The sequence below is a fragment of the Ciconia boyciana genome, chromosome 2 (genome assembly GCF_034638445.1).
Source record: "Ciconia boyciana chromosome 2, ASM3463844v1, whole genome shotgun sequence".
Taxonomy (NCBI): Eukaryota; Metazoa; Chordata; class Aves; order Ciconiiformes; family Ciconiidae; genus Ciconia; species Ciconia boyciana.
Window position 1 is genome coordinate 153,795,593 of NC_132935.1, and position 19,279 is coordinate 153,814,871.

General features: G+C 35.9%; 1 protein-coding gene across 9 annotated transcripts in view; it reads right to left on the bottom strand.

Annotated features, from left to right (window-relative positions):
* Nucleotides 1–6,876: 6,876 nt before the first annotated feature.
* Nucleotides 6,877–19,279, bottom strand: part of CUL2 (cullin 2) — a 55,093-nt gene continuing 42,690 nt past the window's right edge. For 3 of the 9 annotated variants that reach the window (XM_072854623.1, XM_072854625.1, XM_072854624.1), the window contains exons 18-22: nt 17,151–17,217; nt 15,739–15,941; nt 13,137–13,238; nt 12,278–12,394; nt 6,878–7,498 (exon numbers count right to left, since the gene is read on the bottom strand). In XM_072854623.1, coding sequence (XP_072710724.1) covers nt 7,367–7,498; nt 12,278–12,394; nt 13,137–13,238; nt 15,739–15,941; nt 17,151–17,217 — 621 coding nt within the window. In that variant the 3' untranslated portion in view covers nt 6,878–7,366. Of the gene's footprint in view, nt 7,499–12,277; nt 12,395–13,136; nt 13,239–15,738; nt 15,942–17,150; nt 17,218–19,279 lie in introns of all 9 variants that reach the window. The other 6 variants (XM_072854622.1, XM_072854621.1, XM_072854630.1 and 3 more) reach the window with 5 other exon arrangements.

The window sequence follows — 19,279 nt, forward strand, 5'->3', positions numbered from 1 at the left end:
ACCTGCCACGTTTTCACCTGTGTCATTGCACGACACATATAACCTACAGTTTCCTCAGCCACCTCAGATAATACACTATTAAGAACTTTACCCCATGCTTCTTGGCATTTTTGTTCACACAGTTTATGACCTTTGTCGCTATATTAGAATTAAGTCCACGCAGATCACACCCTCCTTTGCCACCTGTAAATCCCCACCGCCGCGGCACGCCGCCTCGAGCAGTCCACCTTCCGCCCGCCTCGCTCCCAGCACTTCCTCCCCTGCGAGCAGGACGACGGCACTACCTTTCCCTATCGACCGGTTGGCAAAGCAAGGCTTGTCCAGACACGCAGCCCTTACGCTCACGGGAGCTGCACCAGGAAGGGAAGGAGCAGATATTCCAGCTCTGCCTGTCAAGTCTGCATTTCAAAGGCTGTGCCTGGGTGTGGGAAAGAATGAAGAGGGTCTGTCAGTCCACATCCAAAACCCCACACTCTTTTGCCCCAGCTGCCAGGCTGTCACTCAGGACCAGAATACACGTCCCCACTTGCCCCTTCCCACTAAGTAAATACCAGTCTCACCCAGTGACACAAGCTCCATTTCTCTTCCATCCTATCTGTCAAATTATATACATGTATTTTAAAATACACATTTTTAAAAATTAACTACCCAGTGCTCTGGAAGTGGAAGGGCATCCAAAACAGGCAAGATTACTGCCTTGAGGAAAGAGGGCTGAGGAGCAACTAGTGTAATTTCTCAGTTACTTTACTCAAAAATGGATGACAGGTATTAATTTGCAGGGTCTTCTCAATGGACAGAGGTTTCTTAAGGCTAGAGTCTACTTGCACACAGGTGGAAGGTTTCCTTAGCCCAAAATGAGACTACTGCTGTTCTCAACAGGAATGTTACATCTTCCCAAATCTCTTTCACCATCTGCAATGGGCACATCTCTGATTCACAGCCATGACTCAGATTTTAGGCAGTGCATGCTTTGTGGGTGTACATCTATTCCCTTCAATTTGTGGCTACAGTAAGGCTTAGATACATCATTGCCAGTACACTAAAACATGTGGCAGCAGACACCCACTTGGGGGAAGGGAAAGAATTTCACCTGGAATTGCCGAGACAAGGCTACAGGTGAGATTCACATGACTCATTTTCATGGCTTCAGATGGCAGGCAGGCAGAACGTATGTGCCAATCCAAAAAGGTGTTTCTGAAAGCCTAGTTTCCAAGTCTTTCTGAGTCCCCAGATGGTGAGATGGCCCCTAAACTTAAATGTTCACATATGTGAAGACTCATTCATTACTGCTAACTAGATTACTAGCTATCACTTAAGTCTATTATGGATATCAACAAATTCAGAGGATAAAGTTTGCGTACAGAATTCTGGCCACTGCTGCTTTCCTTCTGCACCGAGAAGCAGGTGGCTCATCTTTAGTGTACCAACCCACTGACTGGAACCCATACCCACACCCACAGCCCCAGCTCCCACAGGAATACCTTCACGACTAAGTTACAGATCCCTTGTCTCAATTATTGTTTTTTAGTCCCTTGACTATTGCAATGAAAAATACATAAAAAGCTTTGGGAAGCAAGTAACTTTTGACTGATTTACCTTCAAGCCAATTTAAGTTTGTACACATCCAAGAGAGGTAATAGGCCTTGTTTGCCTTACTGGTTAAGACTGAGGCACTCTCCTGGTCGAGGAAAGAATGAAGACAGACTCAAAAAGGCCAGGCCTCCTGTTTCTTGAATGCCCACTGGCATCAGTGCTTATGCCCTCTCTTTAAAACAGAATGAACCCTGAAGAGAACATGTGATGTGCTAGAGCCTGTGCATACAGACATACTAGATCAACTTCTGAAGCATAAGAGCCAGTAGACCATTCATACCCTTCCACTGACAGTTTCCTCTTGATTAGTTCTAGGCAGCACCTCACTCCATCTCACCACTCTGAAGCAGCCAAATGCCTGGCATTGCTTAAAACAGATCCCATAAAACATTCTGAAACTGGCTTCAAATACACAGATGACTACATAATATAATGAGTTTCAGATTTTTTTTTTTTTTTTTATTCTCTCAAACTCAAGTTTTGACAACCATGAATTCTATTAAGCTGGTGGCTGGAAAGAAGAAAGCAAAATGGACCCACGTGTAGTTTTGAAGAAAACAGCCCAAGTGCATCTTATGAAACTGAACTGAAACTGTTCAACATAATATTGAAAAACTACCTGAGAAGTGTTACACTTTTTGTCATATATACCTAGTAAGTTATAGATGATATAACCAATACTAAAAGACAGGCAACAGTGACCCGCCAAGTTTCAAAACTGTCCTCAAACCACTCCTTTTTAATAACTGTTGGCAACTACACTGCTACTGTTCACAGCTGCTGGAAAAAGACAGTTTGACACACATCAGAACCACCAGCTTCCACCAAAAGGTGATGATTACAGTGTTTACCATTCAATGATTATGCTAAGAACAAGGCCTCTTTCAGATGAAAACACGCCCAACAATCTCCTTATGTATCCTTTGCTCCTATAAACACTACCACATCAAACGTTTGGTTGGATAAGAGTCAGACTGAAAGAACTAATGCCTTGGCTATATAGACATTGGGAAGTGTTTCATCCATCCTACTTTACTTTCTGTAGTCCCAAAATACATGATTTTCTGTTCCTGGTATATAACACAACATCAGAGAAGATTAGGAGAGCAATATTTATAGAAACACCAGTGTATTATTTTATTTATCTCAGTGGAAGAGTGGAAGGAAGGACACATAAAGTTAGTATAGCTCTCCTCGATATAAATACCAGAGGAGACTTCCGGCTAGTCCAGAAGCTCTAGAAAGGGTTCATATACAGCAAATTCACCTGTGGTTCAAGTGTAAAGTTTTTACTTGATATTGTAACAGACTAGTAATGCACACACGCATCACTTTCCCCAGCTGAGCAGGAGGAATGTATGATGGTGTTAATGCAAGCTGTTCATTACTCCAGTCAAAGCAACCAACCAAGAGAGCATTTCTGTTTTGCTTAAATCACCCATGATAGCTTTCGGTCACAAGGGTCATAAGAGGGTGTAGAAATGAATGGTGGAAGTAATTCCCTAAACTACTAGAACTGTTTTAGAAGTGACTAACAATACCTTTTGACTTGTTTCATACTACTTCTCAGGCTTGGAAGAGTCCTTTACTTCTCAGATACATATGCAAGACTGGACTTACTGGGGAGACTAGGGGAACTTTCAAGTCTTGTACTGCGTGCTCCTGGGACAGTTGATGGGAGCAGCACCAACACATGGCTATGTCAAATGCATTGCTTCTTTGAATACTCTAGCACACTTCTTCCTCAAACGCGTAACAAGTAATCATCAATACTGAAGTAAATAGTAATCTTATTAACATATGCATGTTTAAACTATTCAAAGATAAAGACCACAAAAATACAACTCCAGTACTTCTAAAAGGGAGGCCAACTGGCCAGCCTCCTCATCTACCTCTTTCCTTTTGCTGGCTGTTATTTTCTTCCCTTATTGATGCAACTGTGAATTCCACAAAATGGAGACAATAAGAAATACACATCCAAGCTATACGTGTCTGGTTACTTTTACTATCATACTGGTTCACCCTCCCTCTTCAAAACCACACAAACACATACTTGTGTTTAGCAAAGTCTTGCATTGTTTTAAAATTATTATACCCAAACAATGTTTGATCCTTCCTCTTCTTTTGCCTGAGAACTTGCAAAAACCCTGTTTTAATATCAGCCAGGAAGTGCAGTACAACTTACCATAAGCAAGTAAGGATAACTTCAGATTTGTAGTTAAGAGAAAATACTCAGTTCAAGAACATTTGCTTCTGGAGAATATGTTTTCACAGATTGTAATACCTTATATTAATTAACTCTAGGTACTTACCATATTTGTAAAGCATGGACAGTCCTAACATATTTGCCCTAGGGTACAAAGAATTTATTCTGCTCAAGAATCAATACCATGTTGTAAGACTTGCTTTTAAAATTAACTTTTTAAAGGATAAGAAACGGCTTTCTAAGCATATCTGAAAGATACCAGCTTATAAAATGTATTTCTCCTTTGACCAATTTCTGTACTCTGCTCCTAATTTGGAAAACTGATGTACTCATGGAAAGCTTTCTTAAAAAGTAATGATACTCTCTGCTTTGAAAACTGTTTCTCATGTTATGGTGATTTAAGTACCTTTCATAGCTCCCGCAGCTCTGTATGTATGAAGACACTGAAATACAGGTACGCATTTTTCTTTCCTAGAATAAGATAGTCAAACTGAAGACAAATTAAAACATCGTAGAAATACATTTTCAGTTAGCATAAGAATTATCAGTAACAGTTAATACTAGAGGTAAAATGCATTTTGATAATAGAAATGGATGAGATGTATGAAATCATTACGTTTCCGGACTCAGCTGTATGGCTCCCAATAAACTCGCAGGTCACACATGTTAACAGGCTTATAACAAATAAAAAAAAAATCTGTACAATTATACCAGTTTCTTCTAGTGAAAAATTAAAAATGCATGGCATTTTTGGATGTCTTCTCTTTTTATAATTTGCCCCTCCTGTTAATACCCATTAGCACTTTGTATTTTGAAATGACACTTGCCAGAGGTATTGTTGCCAGGTTGTAGCGCTACACTATAAGCTGCATCACTGTGTGCCAGCAATGACTTCAGTGACCTAACCCAGCTACAGAGGGCTGAATCTTTGCACTACTTTTTTCCTTAGGGGGAAGGTGTGAGTTATAAAGTAGAATTCAAAATGTTTCCCAGCTATAGCCATGTTTCCCAAGAGGCACTGAAAAGACTGAGTTTGTGTATAATTATGAAAGACATTGTCTGGGGATGCCAACTGCGCTGAAATATATGAATGTTTTTAACTCACTAAACATGTCTCAACTCAGCAGCATCCTTATCTAAAAAACAAAATATTACTTTTGATGTTTTAGGTATGCAAAAATTCAAGATAAGGTAATGCTAAAACGTTACACGTTTGGGCTAGAGCAGTGAAGTTTTTGTTTTGTCTATAAAGTGATTCTGAAAATAAATTTGTTAAGGCTTTTTCAAACTCAGTCTTAAAATTTTGCTACTGCAATCTATATTTAAATAAAGCTTTTATTAACCCTTTTATGAAGAAACAAGCTTAAAATCTGTTGACTCATACACAAGTTACAAGATAAAACACATTTGATTCCAGAAGCTTTGGTGTCACTGTTAGTTTGTTTTCTGGAGAAAGGATCTGATGAGTCAATGTTCAGGCAATGTTTTTTCTATTGTATCATAGAATACTCCCTCTATTCTACTTTTTGTTATAAGAAGTAATGAATTACTTTTCATAAAGCACAGAAAAATTTCACACTGAAATAGATTAAGTCACTCCAGTCAAAACCTATGCTAATGTGTCTCCTGTTCACTACACTTAGTGACACTATAAGCACCTTTGCTGTCTCCCAACACACATATACAGCTCTGAACTAGCACTTTAGACAACGACCTACTGCACCATATTATGATCAGCTAAAAAATCCACTTCTTTAAGACAAATCCATTTAAAAAAATGTAGAACTCAGTGCAGTGGGATAAAATACCACAAATATGGAAAAAGTGTTTATTGTTTCATTGCCCTTCATTGTTTATTGCCCTTTATTCACCCTCAGCAAAATCCACATAAGGAAAAACATATTACCACTTCCTGATGCATTTCCTAGTTAACTATAGAAAGTTTACTATACTCTCCAAATGACATATGAATGTGATGCCACTTAAGACATAGGAGACAGCAGCAATCTGAGAGTTGGAGAGAAACCTTTCACACAGTGAAGAACTAGAAAAACAAAAAAGAAGGAAAAAGCTCCCCCCAAGCGTTTTTTCCTTTAAAATTAATTCTTGATCTGTGGACTTTTAGTAGGTGATGAAATATCACACAATCTAAAAAATATTGCAAATAATATGTATCCACATATATATTTTTATATGCATACAAATAAAATTTGGCAAAACCAGAACATTTAAAGTTAACTTAATATTTATCCTGTCAATGATAATTGCAGGTGTAGCCATGAGGAAGCTCTTTTCTGCAGCAGGCATTCAGTGTGTTCACATGCTTAATGCTATTAAACTCCAATTACTTCCAGTGATAGAGTTAGTACCTTTTAAAATTATACTTTGCTTATGTGAGAGTGAACAGTCACCATGCCATCCCTGCTGAACAATGCAGGACATGAAATAGCCCATGGATTTCTTGTCCCACCCAAATAGCTAGAAATCTAATTGAGGCAGAGGAAAACAAAACATGATTAATACAACAATATGAGTTAGGAGGGAAAACAAGAAAAAAACAGTACGGGTTTATGTGAAACAGTTTATGGGAAACAAACATAGGTACCTATCCATGTAGTGTTTCTACCCAATGCATTAGTGAAACAACATTTTTTCAATTACCAGCCTGCTATATTCTTTCCCATTAACAGGGTGGTTTCACAAGCCACTGAACTATATCTTTGATGTTCATGATAACCATTCCTCACTCTTTGTGAACTACACTACTTAAATCCCCTCAAATGTCTGTTTATTTTCTCTTGTAATGTATTCCTACAGTGTGAGATTAACAGACACAGAGTAGGCCTTCAGGCACTAAGAATGTAAGTTAGCCTAATCTCAAGAAAACAAGATGTGCACTTAACCATAAATATATTTTTATAATCACATAAAACATAACATACCTGGTATTCAGTTTTATATAAATTAGTTCTTACGTCAGATCTAATTCTGAGGTTATCCAAAACCCAAACACATAACATTATTTTTACTCTTCCAGGTCTGAATAATATTTACAGATGTTAATGCTATATCCATTTCTACAATCATTCGAGACACATTATATAACTTTATTTTTTTTATTTGACAAGCAGCAGTATCATGTTCGTCATTTTTTTTACATTTTAATGTAGATACAATTATTAGGTTATCTGTCATATTACAATATTTAGGTTTTTGTTTTTGTTTTTTTACTTTGTCTTAAGATACATTAAAAAACATCAACTGCAAACGTGAAAGGGGAGGAAAAAAAAAAAAAGCATGGTACCCAACCAATTTTCCACATTTCAGCAATACTTCACTCATTCTTTTCGTAAAGTTTTAAGAAATGTCATAATGACATGAGCTTGAAATATCTATAGGCATTTTCATTGACGCTCATGACATGGCACTGGTGATGTTGTAAACAGCAGAAAAACAGGGGCTGCCAAGTGACCAATTATGGAGGCACAGGCCTGCCTCTTCCCACAGGAACACACCAAACAGTGACAGCAATGATCTCCTTACAATCATACCTGTAGGACAGCAACATCATGCTACATAACTGTATTCGTCTGCAGAGGCCTGGCTTCGCTCTATGTACTGTTTGTCTATCAGAACTTCAATACACTTCTTAATCATGCTGATACTTGGGTTAAACCTAGCTCTTGATTGGCTAATTACCTGCAAAAGAAAGACATGTTTTTTGCGTTATTGGTGTTTACAACAGTTATAAATGCTAGAGAAATATTCGCTAAAGGCTTTAAGACAAATTCAGTGTATTTTTCTTTTAAAGACAGGATTCAATAAACCTGGAATAGTTCATTTATAACAATCAAGAAAGCATCTCTATACATTAGTATCAGGATACTTCAACTGACTGCTCAGCTCACTGGTTAGTTCGCCTGCATCTTAACCAGATCTTTTCAGTCCTCTTGCTTGCTTAATTTGTCACGGTAGAAATGAAGATATATATTCAGGTTAAAAAATAATCTAATATTAACACATTTCTTCACTTTATTATTATCACAGTTTAAGCAAAGTGAAAATTTTGTAAAACCATATATGCCTTTCCACTGCTGGCTCTGCTAACTGACTTCTCCTCCTAAACTAGGTCCCTTTTACTTCTGTTTATGTACTTTCATTGTTCTGGAATATTTAATTTATGGACTCTCAAATTTTGTCTCAGTTACATCAGTCTTACTTGGAAATTAAATGCCCGAACAATGTGTTAATCTTAGTTTTCATAATAGTTTATACAATTATGAACGGTTAAATTTCACTTGATTGTATTTTTCAAAACTACCTCTAAAATTGAACACAATTTTCTTCTCATCCATCACCACCTTTGTTATCATAAAAAGATAGAAAAGACATTTTCATTTAATAAAGACTTGTGAAACCTGTGTTTTCTTTATAGCATTAAAAAGACACATTTAGAAGCCATGTAAAGAGGTACATAGCAAATTACCAAAAAATCTGACTATAATGTTATAAGACGACCTTATTCATTCTTGAATAGCCCAGTTTAAACATATTAAAAATGCCAACATATCCTCAGAGATTCTACTGCACTAGACAACCAAACTTGCAAGAAAAAATAACACTTCTTTTTGAGGAAATTTGCTGAAAAGCCCTAGATGACACTTTTCATCAGAAAAGACACAGCCCAAGTAGTAATAATTTTGTAAAGTTACACTACTTCATTGCTGTTGCAGCTGCCAGGATATGACATGTGAGCTGGCTTTGTTGTGTTTTGTCTAAGTTCCAGCCATGTAGTGCTGTATACCTGGTCCTGGAAGGCACTCGAACTGCTCAGCTGCCTGGCAGGTGTAAATGGAGTCCCCCTACCACTGACCACCTTTCCTATACAATTTGAGACAATCAGGATGAACCTCTCTTTCTTCAGTCATTGAAGATAGCCCTGCAATTTGGCAACTTCCATCTGGCTATGCTGGAACTTTGTAACACATACAGTAAAAAATTACTTATTGTAAAAACAAATCTATATATGCATTGTGGAAGAAACTGCCACTGCAGGCAAAACTTTAGATATATCCTAATAGTTCTCAGTTTTGCCTGTTCTTGTGTAGAGAAGAGGAGGAAATGGCGTGTAGTAACAGAATATATGTATCTATTAACTTGGAAAACTTTTCAAACAAAAGATCTTACTACTCAAGTGTCACAATATATTTTGCCTGTAGTTTCTCATTTGTTCTGTAAAGAAAGCGATTTTACTTTCAGCTGGATTTCCTGTTTTCTTTACAACTTTTCATGGCTGGCTTTGTCCCAGCTCTAGAGCTTGCTGGAGCCCTCTGTGAGCCAACAGAACCCACCAGGTAGAACTCACCCCGCAAAGCAAACAAAAAACTCAAAAGAGTGAGTTTTGTTGGGCTAGCAGCCAAGGGTCTGGTACATTCCACAGTGGTACAAATGAGAAGAAACGTGGTGCTAACAAGCTAATAGATCTCCTCAGATTTCACGTAACTTCAGCCCTACACTCAAACTGATTGTCATCATCATACTTCATGTATTTACTTAGGACAGAGAGAACAAAAGATGGAATTTTGTATTGGTAAGGTTTTGGGGGGTTTGGTTTTGGTTATCAAAGATAATACAAATAAGAAGGATGGACAGAAACACCTGATGGTCAGAATAAAAAATTTTCTGGGAATAACTGCATTGACCTTTCCCCTCCACTACTCCTGCTGACCTTCCTCAGTTTAAGAGAAAAGCTACCTAGTCTGGCAAGAGGCTGCAGCGTGGAGCTAAAAGTAAAACTATCAGGGTGTATCTAATACAATTAACAATTCAGCAAAGACCACATGCTGACATATACAGGTCTACCAAGGGCCTTGAGTATTTTCTTGGACACCTCACCCTAAATGAAGCGTGTCGTGCTGTAGTCTAACTGTTAGAATCAGAGTTAACTACATTAAGGTTAGGAGTCTTTCAATCATATCTCTAACAGCAGTATAATCCTGCCCTTGTATCTCAGAAAAAAAAATTAATGAGATGAGAAAGTATTAACCATTCATAGTAAACAGACTTCCTTTCAAAAGATTCATTCTTACTCCTCAAGAAGTCAGACTAGAAATTTGAAGTGAATACATTATATATAAGTATATAAACATCATGATAAAGTAACATCACCATAATTAGTAACAATATCACAAATGAATGTTTTAAGAAACAAAAAGGCTCTTGACAGTAAATAAAATCTTACTACAGGGTTAACAGGGGAAAAAAAGGATGTTGGACAGCCAAGAAGTTAGTTATGCATACTCTAAAAGTTTAAGACAAGTGACGGTTATTAATTTTTTAATAAAGGTCAGTCTAGTAAGAAAGCTGAGCATGTTCAACTCAGAACCACCTGGCAGTTTGGCCTTTTTCATACAACATGAAGCAAAACAAGTTACTGAGCTCACAGCAGACATAACTAGGTAAAATTTCCACTTAACATGAGATTTTAATCTTTGGGTTTAAGCATTAACTATACAAAAACGTGTCTCCCCACAATTTGCTCTAAAAGCTGGCGATAATTTCTGAAGTGCCTAAGAGTACATCTATACCACAGACTGTAGAGAAGACACCTAACATTTTTAAGAATCAAGCTCAAGTCCCAGTAACAGTTTAGCTGAGGCAGCATGGACATTGGCACAAGTTAATTGAGAGTGCAAAAAAGAAGGAAAAATTAACCCTAGTGGATTTTTTTGTACTGCTTCACCTTATTGCTTGAGGTTTCACAATTGCTCATTTAAGGCTACCTCAGGTCCCCACACTATACTGCAGCATACATATCAATTATTTAGAAGCCTAGCCTTCAGTTTGAAATGCTCTAATCCATCTATGATATAAGTAGTATTCAAAATTGAGAACTAAAGACTAAATGATAAAGGATATGATTTTCAAAAGTGTCATAAATTTAGTTAAAAGCTAAGGTGAAAAACCAATACAGGTGGATGTGGCTGGTGATAGATAAATGAAGCATCAGCTTTACTCTCTACTTAGTTTTTAACTGAGTAACAATCAAAATATTCACCTTTCTTGCAAAGCGTGAAAAAGCTCCTGATGTCAACAGACCATACTATTCTGCAAGAGTACTGCAAGAGCAGAGGCATGTCAGATAGTGCCTCCTGAGTTAAACAAAGGAAGAAGCAACCAGAAAGGATTTTTTGTTTCTAAAATATAAAAATTTGTAATCTATCCCACCCATATAAACTCATCTCGAGCAAAATACACTTTGAAAACTTTTCCTAAGAATTTGAGAGTAGGGAGAAAAAAGTATTTTCAAAGATGAAACAGGGCTTGCCTACCATCTTCTAGTTTTAACTGTAAATTCTTACAGGATTTAATCATAATTGCATGGATGATTTAAGTAACAGAAAACCAAATAACCAAAGATTTCGAGAAGTAATCAGGACCTACACTGCCTCGTGTTTTAGATATTCAAAATCATATTTCTTAAATTAAGCTTGCTTTCAGAGTATTTGTGTACAAGCACTATTTCAATATCCAAAACCTTTAAGATGTCTCACATTGCAAGTTCTGGGCTTACAAGTTCTCTGTTGCTACTTATTTTTTTTAGGAAATAAAAATTAAGTGGTGGGTGTGGTAAACTGTTTCCTGCATCACCACAAGACAGAAAGCATATGGCAGATCTCAAAATGCCTGAACGCCTCTCCACTTCCATGCTCAAAATGGTCCAATAAAGCAGGAATCTTTATTCCCTTTCCCACCAGTCTGCTCTGAGGCTATCCAGCAAGGCTCAGGAAACACAAGAATGAAATAGACTGAAGAATGAACACCTTGGAAGGCTGAGAAAAATAAAACTGGGAACTGGTTGGTAGGAGCAAAGGTTAGGTTAGAATAAGAAATACAATTAAGCAGGCAGCTAGCACAGTTGGGAAAGTGGGAGAAAACCAAAAGAAATAGCACTTCCTTCCCAGCCAGTCTGTGATAGTTCACAGATCATTAATCTAGAATCTTAAAAATCTAGACAACTGTACCGCTTAACAGAAAAGGGAGATTAAGAAGTGCATGTCTACATACTCAGACAACTTTTAAAATTTAAGCAATGAATTAGAATAAAATCACGATTAGAGCTCAAAATTGTCTACATGCTTCTGTGGAAATTCCATATGAGGAATATCCATACTCAGGTTTTCAACTGAACCTATAGCTCTGGCAATGATTCGTACAGGATACGACATCTGTCAGCATAGAACTAGCCAACAGGAAAGAGCAAGCACAGAGGCACTTAATGCTTTAGTGCTAAGACACATTTACAAGATTGAGGGATCACAGCTAGTGCTCCAGTACTGCAGTTCAAAGTAGACTCCAATGAAATTCTCACTTTCACTGAAGTATTAGTTTTGACATGGGAGAGTTTTGTGGTCAGATGTTTTACTCAACTATCCTGAAGATTTTCATAAAATCATGTTTAAGAGGATTTCATCTTACCTCCTGAATAAGAGCATTATGTCGCAACACTTTACGTGCTTTCATGATACGGACTATAGCAGCTTGAAGATACATCTTTCTGTCTTCATCTACAGCACTTCTGGTCTGCTCCATCTCCTGCGATACAGGAAGAACAGTAATGCTTAAAATATAGTAAGATCAATAAACACTTCATAAAAGTATCCTGAATGAATACTTTTTATTTTATTAAAAGTGGTCAATTAATACAAAAATCTAGGCGAAGTTTGACTGCAGGCAAAGTACTTCCATAAATCAAGAATACCAGGTTTCATGAAAGTCAGCAGGAAGGTAGGAGAGAGACATCCAAACCAGCACTTTTGCTAGGGAGAAAGGCAGGCAGAATTTCCTATAATGCATTGAGTTTGGAAGCACATACGTCTCTTCCAAAGAGATACAAAATCCTATGTCTTAGGAGATACAGAGGGAACATGGATTATCAACACTGGAGTTAATTTGACTTGACAAAGGACACAAAACCATAGGAAAACAGATTGGTTCTGCTGTTCCTGGAGTAAGTTGCTTTTATAAACACCACCAACAAAAAAGTCTCATTAGGTAAGACAAGCTAAATGTCAATCTCATTTGGTACAAGAGGAATAGCTCTTGTTTATCTTTTTCTTCCTTTTTCTTATTCCCTATTCCATCGTCTCCTGCCTATATTTTAAGTACAAAAAAATTTGCAGTGCTCAAGCTTTAAACTTAAACAATTTCTTTATGGTGATGTAAATCTTACAGAGGGACTCCTACATCTGCTTACACCAAACTAATACAATAAATTCAATTTTAGAAAAATAAGCTTCCTAAGCTGTTCAAGCTAGAAATACCAAAGAATACTTGCCTGTGGTGTGTCTTTCTGCATTGATGTAGTAATTTTAAATTTTGTTCGTTTACTGCTGAAGTTCATATTTAATGAAAACGTAGACTCTGTCTCTATATCTTCCTGCAATAAAGAATCTTTTTAAAAAATCAGAAATGTAACGAGAAAATGACAACAATTTACTTTGAAAAATCACAGTTAGGGGCTTGCATACATACAAAAAATTTCAGCAGATCTGTAGTTGGAAATTCTAAAATGCGACTTGAACCAGGTCAATTTTTTAAGCTACAGTTTAACTAACCTAGAAATCAAGTCTACTTTAGAAAACACTATGAAGAACTCTGACACACATTAATATTGTTAACAAGTCAATATGATTAAAGCAATTTCTGTTTTAATACTTTGACAGCTTATCTTAGCTGCAAACACCCTCCATTTAAACTCATTTTCTCCCTTCAAAGAAAGTAGGATTTGCATTTATTTATGGCAGAACCTCAAGTGAGTGAGCTGTTGCTTTCACAACTATTACTCATGTTGCCTTCCAGAACTTAAGGAAAAACATCTAAGCATTTTGTAATGTTACAGCAGAAACAGTTGACAAACTGCAACTTCTACAGTTCCACATCTATCTGTATGTTTCTAATTTTTTCCTGTCAGAACGTCAATTCTTTCCACACATGTAAAAGTCCATTTCTGTCAATAAATGGGAACTATTCCCTGCAGTCCAAACACCTTTACTTTCAACTAACAGGATGACCTGACCAATCTTTGCAGTTTCCAGGCAAGAGTCTATAAAATTATTACCAATTTCCAGCAGAATAAAGTTACTGGACTTCTGAGGACTTTGGAATCTTGCCAAACTATGGTTGCCTCAAGCACAAATACTTTAGTAAACACAGTCAATATTTATCTAAATATATACTCAAAACAATATTAATTATAATTTTATATTCGGCAACAGATATTATTTATTTTAATATTTTATAATATCCAGGCATAGTATAGAAAATTTAACATGAAAGAGGAAAGATCAACAACTTTAAGAAACATAAGCTAACATTAAATTTTAGCACTATTGTGCTTACATGGTTGAGTATAAACCAAAATAAATTGTGTTGTGCATGAACTCAAAAAGCATGATTCTAATGAATCAACAAAGATTTTGCCAAAAATTTATTTCTTTTTCTCTTTCAAAAAACCCCAAACAAACAAAAGCAAACTACAACATTTAATACTTTTCTGTGCTCAGATACAGGTAAAGAGAAGTTGGTGTATTTAATTTCACTGCTTAAGCCACTGAAGTTCACTCATAAGTAAGCTGACAGGCTGTCTGCAGATCAGCTTTCACATTGCTGGATGGAGTGCAAGGAAAACAGAATTAGCAGAGATGTTTGAATACAACAGCCTGCAAGTTAAAGAACCAAAAAATGCAGTGGTAAACAGTAAAAGGTAAAAGGGTTGGAAAGCTATAGTGTTCACTCTTCAACGACATATGCTTAAAGAAACTGGCCCAACCTTATATGACAGATATAAATAAATGTAATCCTTTAAATAATGGGCAACTTTCTATGATTATGAAAAATCTCACTCTTTTCTGTAATAGCTCCCAGTATTATGTTTCACCCATGGTTTAACAGACATCTTCCCAGCCACTGTTCCAACCTGAGCTCACTTCTACATATTGGAAGCATGTCCTATGCTTCAGCCAAGCATCAGATCTTCCTTGTGATCTCACTTTCCATTTTCTAATATTTTCCTGGTTAAAAAAAAAAAGCAGCTATCACAGCAGCTTTGGATTTCCTTTCGTAAGCGAAGCAAACAGCTGATCTCAGTTTCTTCTGCCTGATACTGTCTAAATAACTTGGCCTTTCTGGGCTAGCTGGAAACACATGCTGAAGTTTGTATGGTATGCACAGGCACTTCTGTAGTGTTTCTTAACAGACATCTGTGCCCTTCGCTGTGTGGGAAAAAGGATAACTGGTTTCACATAGGTTGTACAGAAGTATGAGGCAGAGTCAGAAACAGAACCTGTATCAACCATTGCCTTAACCACAAACAAAGCGCAGATATTACTGGAATTCCACAAAACTCATGGAATTGATAGTTTGGCAAATTGCAGCAAAAGTCCTCTCACAAAAGCCCCCCTTGCTCCCCTTCCTCCTCCCGTAATGTGCCATCAAGGAAGAAGATGGTTGCTGTTACTTTCAGTCTCTTAATCCCACAAATGTTTTTTTTAGGATCTCTGTAAGACTCTTTGGTTTAATACTTGTGCTCCTTCTCATGATTCAGTACAACTTTGAAAGTGGCGTCTTTAAAGAGTATTCCCCTCCAACAGCAGTGAGTCTAAAGCCGTATGGATGAAATGCAACAGAAACAATAAAGAGTCCTAGCATTACTACCTTTTCGGCATACCATGCTGTTATAGGCAGATAAGCAAAGATAGTCTACTTCCTCTTGTCTCTTTCCTTATAAATACGGAGTTATAATTGTTCACAAGGGTCAATAATACAGTTTAGAAAAAAAAAGCAAACAGTGGATTCTTTTATATTTAAAAAAAGCCCTCAATAAACAGTAGAATCACGAGACTGAAAACATGAAACTTTTTTATATCATCACTGCATACCTTGTCTGAGTCATGGTTGATCATTTTGACATCAAGTAAGGATTTGATGGTTTTTGTCAGTTCCTTCTCATTCATTTGTGTACTATCCTGAAGCTCCTTGTAACTGACAGTTTCACTGTTGTTGAAGGCAAGCAGCACTGCCATTTGGTATGTTGTGACCATGGCTACATAAGGTTTGCACAAATAATTCATTTTTACTTCACCTGTAATGATACAAGTAGTATTTTATAAACTGATGGAATGTGCTGAAAAGTCATTTGAAGCCTAACTACTAGAGCTCCTCGTACATTTCCAGACATTCAATTCACACCTAAGTATGCATTTAACACTTGGAATGGGAAGATGAAAACTGATGTTGTGAATTTACACATATAGAATGTGGTCTGCAACAAAAACAACTCTGATTAACTATGAATACTAGAACAGTAGTGTTTTCAAGAAAAAAGGAAACTTACAGTGTTGAATTTGAATAATGCAATGTAATTTATAGTAATAAAAAAAGGAAATTCTAAATAGCCTCAGCGCATTGCAATGCATAAACTTCAATTAGTAATAGATTACAGAGAATCACAGAATAGTGATTATGGGAAAGTTATTCCAAGATTTAAAAACAAAATAAAAGATTTGTCCCGTAAAATTTTTCACAATACTCTTATATTCTTTAAATTCCCCTGAAATAAAAAATAAAAAATAAAAAAAAAGAAAAAAGCACTGAAGAAATCTGCCTGAAAGCAGATTCAGATTTCTTTGTGAAGGTGAGTGTGAGTTAACAGCAACCTTCTATTATCAGAACTAAATTTTCATTACATTATATTGTATGCTAGTCTGGTTTTCACCTCCATGTAACATGTTGTGGTGCTCAGTCGTTAAAGCCTGATACTGAAAGCACTTGAAATAAAATATGACTGACTGATACTTACTAAACTAAGCTACAATTTTATATATCTCTTCTAAGATGTTTTTTAACATCTATTTCTATGTAGTAAATATAAACATAAGTAAATATATATATGTATTTACTTAGGTACTTACATATCTGAGCAAAATAGTACAACATGCATTCTTAAAATTATTTAATATTCAGCTAAGGGACATCTCATACTACAGAAACAATTCCAGGGCAATTGTTACGAACTCAGCAGTTCTGCAGCGCTGTTTTGTAGTTAAGAATGTACAACTCTAGTTTTACTTGGATTTAATAAATCACAGATAACATATGCAAGTTTACAAAATATCCATTTTGGAAATACTAAGCAGCAAATATTAAATTAATTTATAATGCAAAATAAGTCAGTTGACTTTATATGCAACATAATGTTCCAACTCCAAAGTCTGTTGCCATTTCAAAAGGACTTTTAACAAATAATTGTCAGTTGTATAGAGCATAAGTTTAGCAAAGCACTTATTTTTACCTGTACAAAGATAATGTAACCAAGTAAGCTTCCTTCCACTAAAATGCTGACTGTAAAATAATTCAAACTGCAAAACAAAATGAACTTAAATTAGTCACACATATAACTACTTACAATACTTTATTATCACACTACCATCGCAGTGAAGAAATACTGGTTTTATATTCACCATATTGGATGCAAACATTGCAGATCAATTCATGACAGCATTTTCCTTTAGAAGATGGGTGATGGACTGAGCATCATTTACTGAACTACTTGAACATATTAACATGTCACTTGACAACTAAATCAAAAAGATTGCTGACACATTCATACTCTCAAACCATAAAATAGTGTACTTAAACAGTGTTCCAAAGAAGTATCAACTCGAATTGAATTTAAAAGACCTTCTTGGAGTTTTTAGCAAACAATCTTATTAGGTTTTATTATTCTATTCCTTCCAATTCCATATAAAAACATGTGTATTTTTATTTTTTCACCTTGGTGAAATCATTCTATATTCCATGGCTTTGATATCCTACTTAAAATCAATTCAGAAAATCCATTTTACTGATTTTTTTTTTTTAACAACATCCTTCAAAAAACATAAACTTTTAGTTAACAGGTATTTCCCACAGTCAGCTACACACTGACTTTCATGACAAAGCTCATCTTACATTCCTGAACATATTTTTAGGGGGAATTCCAAAAGAGCAAGCTTGAAAGTGGGCACAGATTTTGCCACCTTCCAATTTGGGTTTCAGTCTAGACACAACTACACAGTTTGCAAACATCTCAGAATCAAGAAGTGACTACAGATCCTCAAATTTCTGGTGAAACCTTCCAAAACCTATTTTCACAAAGATGCACCCATTTATGATTTAGGAAGTAAAATTTTAAAGTTGTGCTGACAACCAAAACTGAAGCATCCCCTCAAAATCAGTATTATAAAAACCTTATATGCAAAACTAGCATTAGTAGTAATGCTAATTTCTTCCTTCTTTTTTTTGATTTTTACACAAATTTCTTGTCATTATGAGAAGTGTTACGTCAGTCATTCTGGAAAGCATTTTTTCCTGATGTTTAAATTATACACACACAAATTTAGAGCAGAACAGGAATATGAAAAAAATTATCTCTAAACAAGAAAAGGCCTTAAAAACAACTTTAAAATTCCTCTCTGTAAGAAATGAAGTTTTTGGTTTTGTGCAAGTGAAAATTAGCTATGCACTTTGAAATCTGTCACTAAAGGGCACAAATCTGGCTACTGTAAATGACACCACTTTCCAGTAGACTCCAGGAATGCAATTCCTCAAAGATTCTTTCAAAGCTATATTTATGTACATTTAAATGTCATTTTCACCAACAGAGAATAAGAGAAGGAAGGGCATAAATGACATGTGGACTATGATAAGAAAAAGCAAAGTTACAGAGAAGCAGCAACATCATGTTATTCTCACATTATATGCAATCCATCAATCCTGCCATTCCTGGAAACTAGCAAGCAGTGGAGAGAGAATAAGAAAAAGCCCTAGGAAACGGAATGAAGCACTAGATTTTGAAGAACAAATAAAGATATTCCGAATGTTTAAAAAAAAACCTTTTGAGGACATGGCTTTCGGCTTACTTATTCCGTGGGCTAAACTGATGCAGAAAAGTTAGTCTGACAGGAAGGAAAAGAAGAATTTCTCCAAAGACTAAAGTGGAAGTTTAAGGCAAGGCTTGTAAAAATAAAATTTTATTTTAACATATGTAATATAAGAGTCTGATCATTTTGCTTGTAAGGAGAAATATAAAAAAGGGGATTTTTAGTAGCATTTTAGTAGCTACAGCATTCTCTTTTATGTCCTCTGAAAATAACTGAAATTTGGCTGAAAATCCAATAGAAAAATTAAAATATAAATTTGACCTTAATCCTACATATTATCCCTACAGCCAAGAGGAACAAATCAGACTGCATATATTGACAAGTGCCTGCTAAACCTTAGTTTTAGTATTTAAGTTTTTGTTGGTTTGTTGGTTTTTTTTTAAAGAAAAAAATTCAGAAATTTTGCTCTCATACTTCCTATCTGAAAGAAACAAGAAAGTGTGGCTTGCAGACTAATCCCAAATTAAGGTCTAACTACTTTTTGGCAATGAGAAAAACT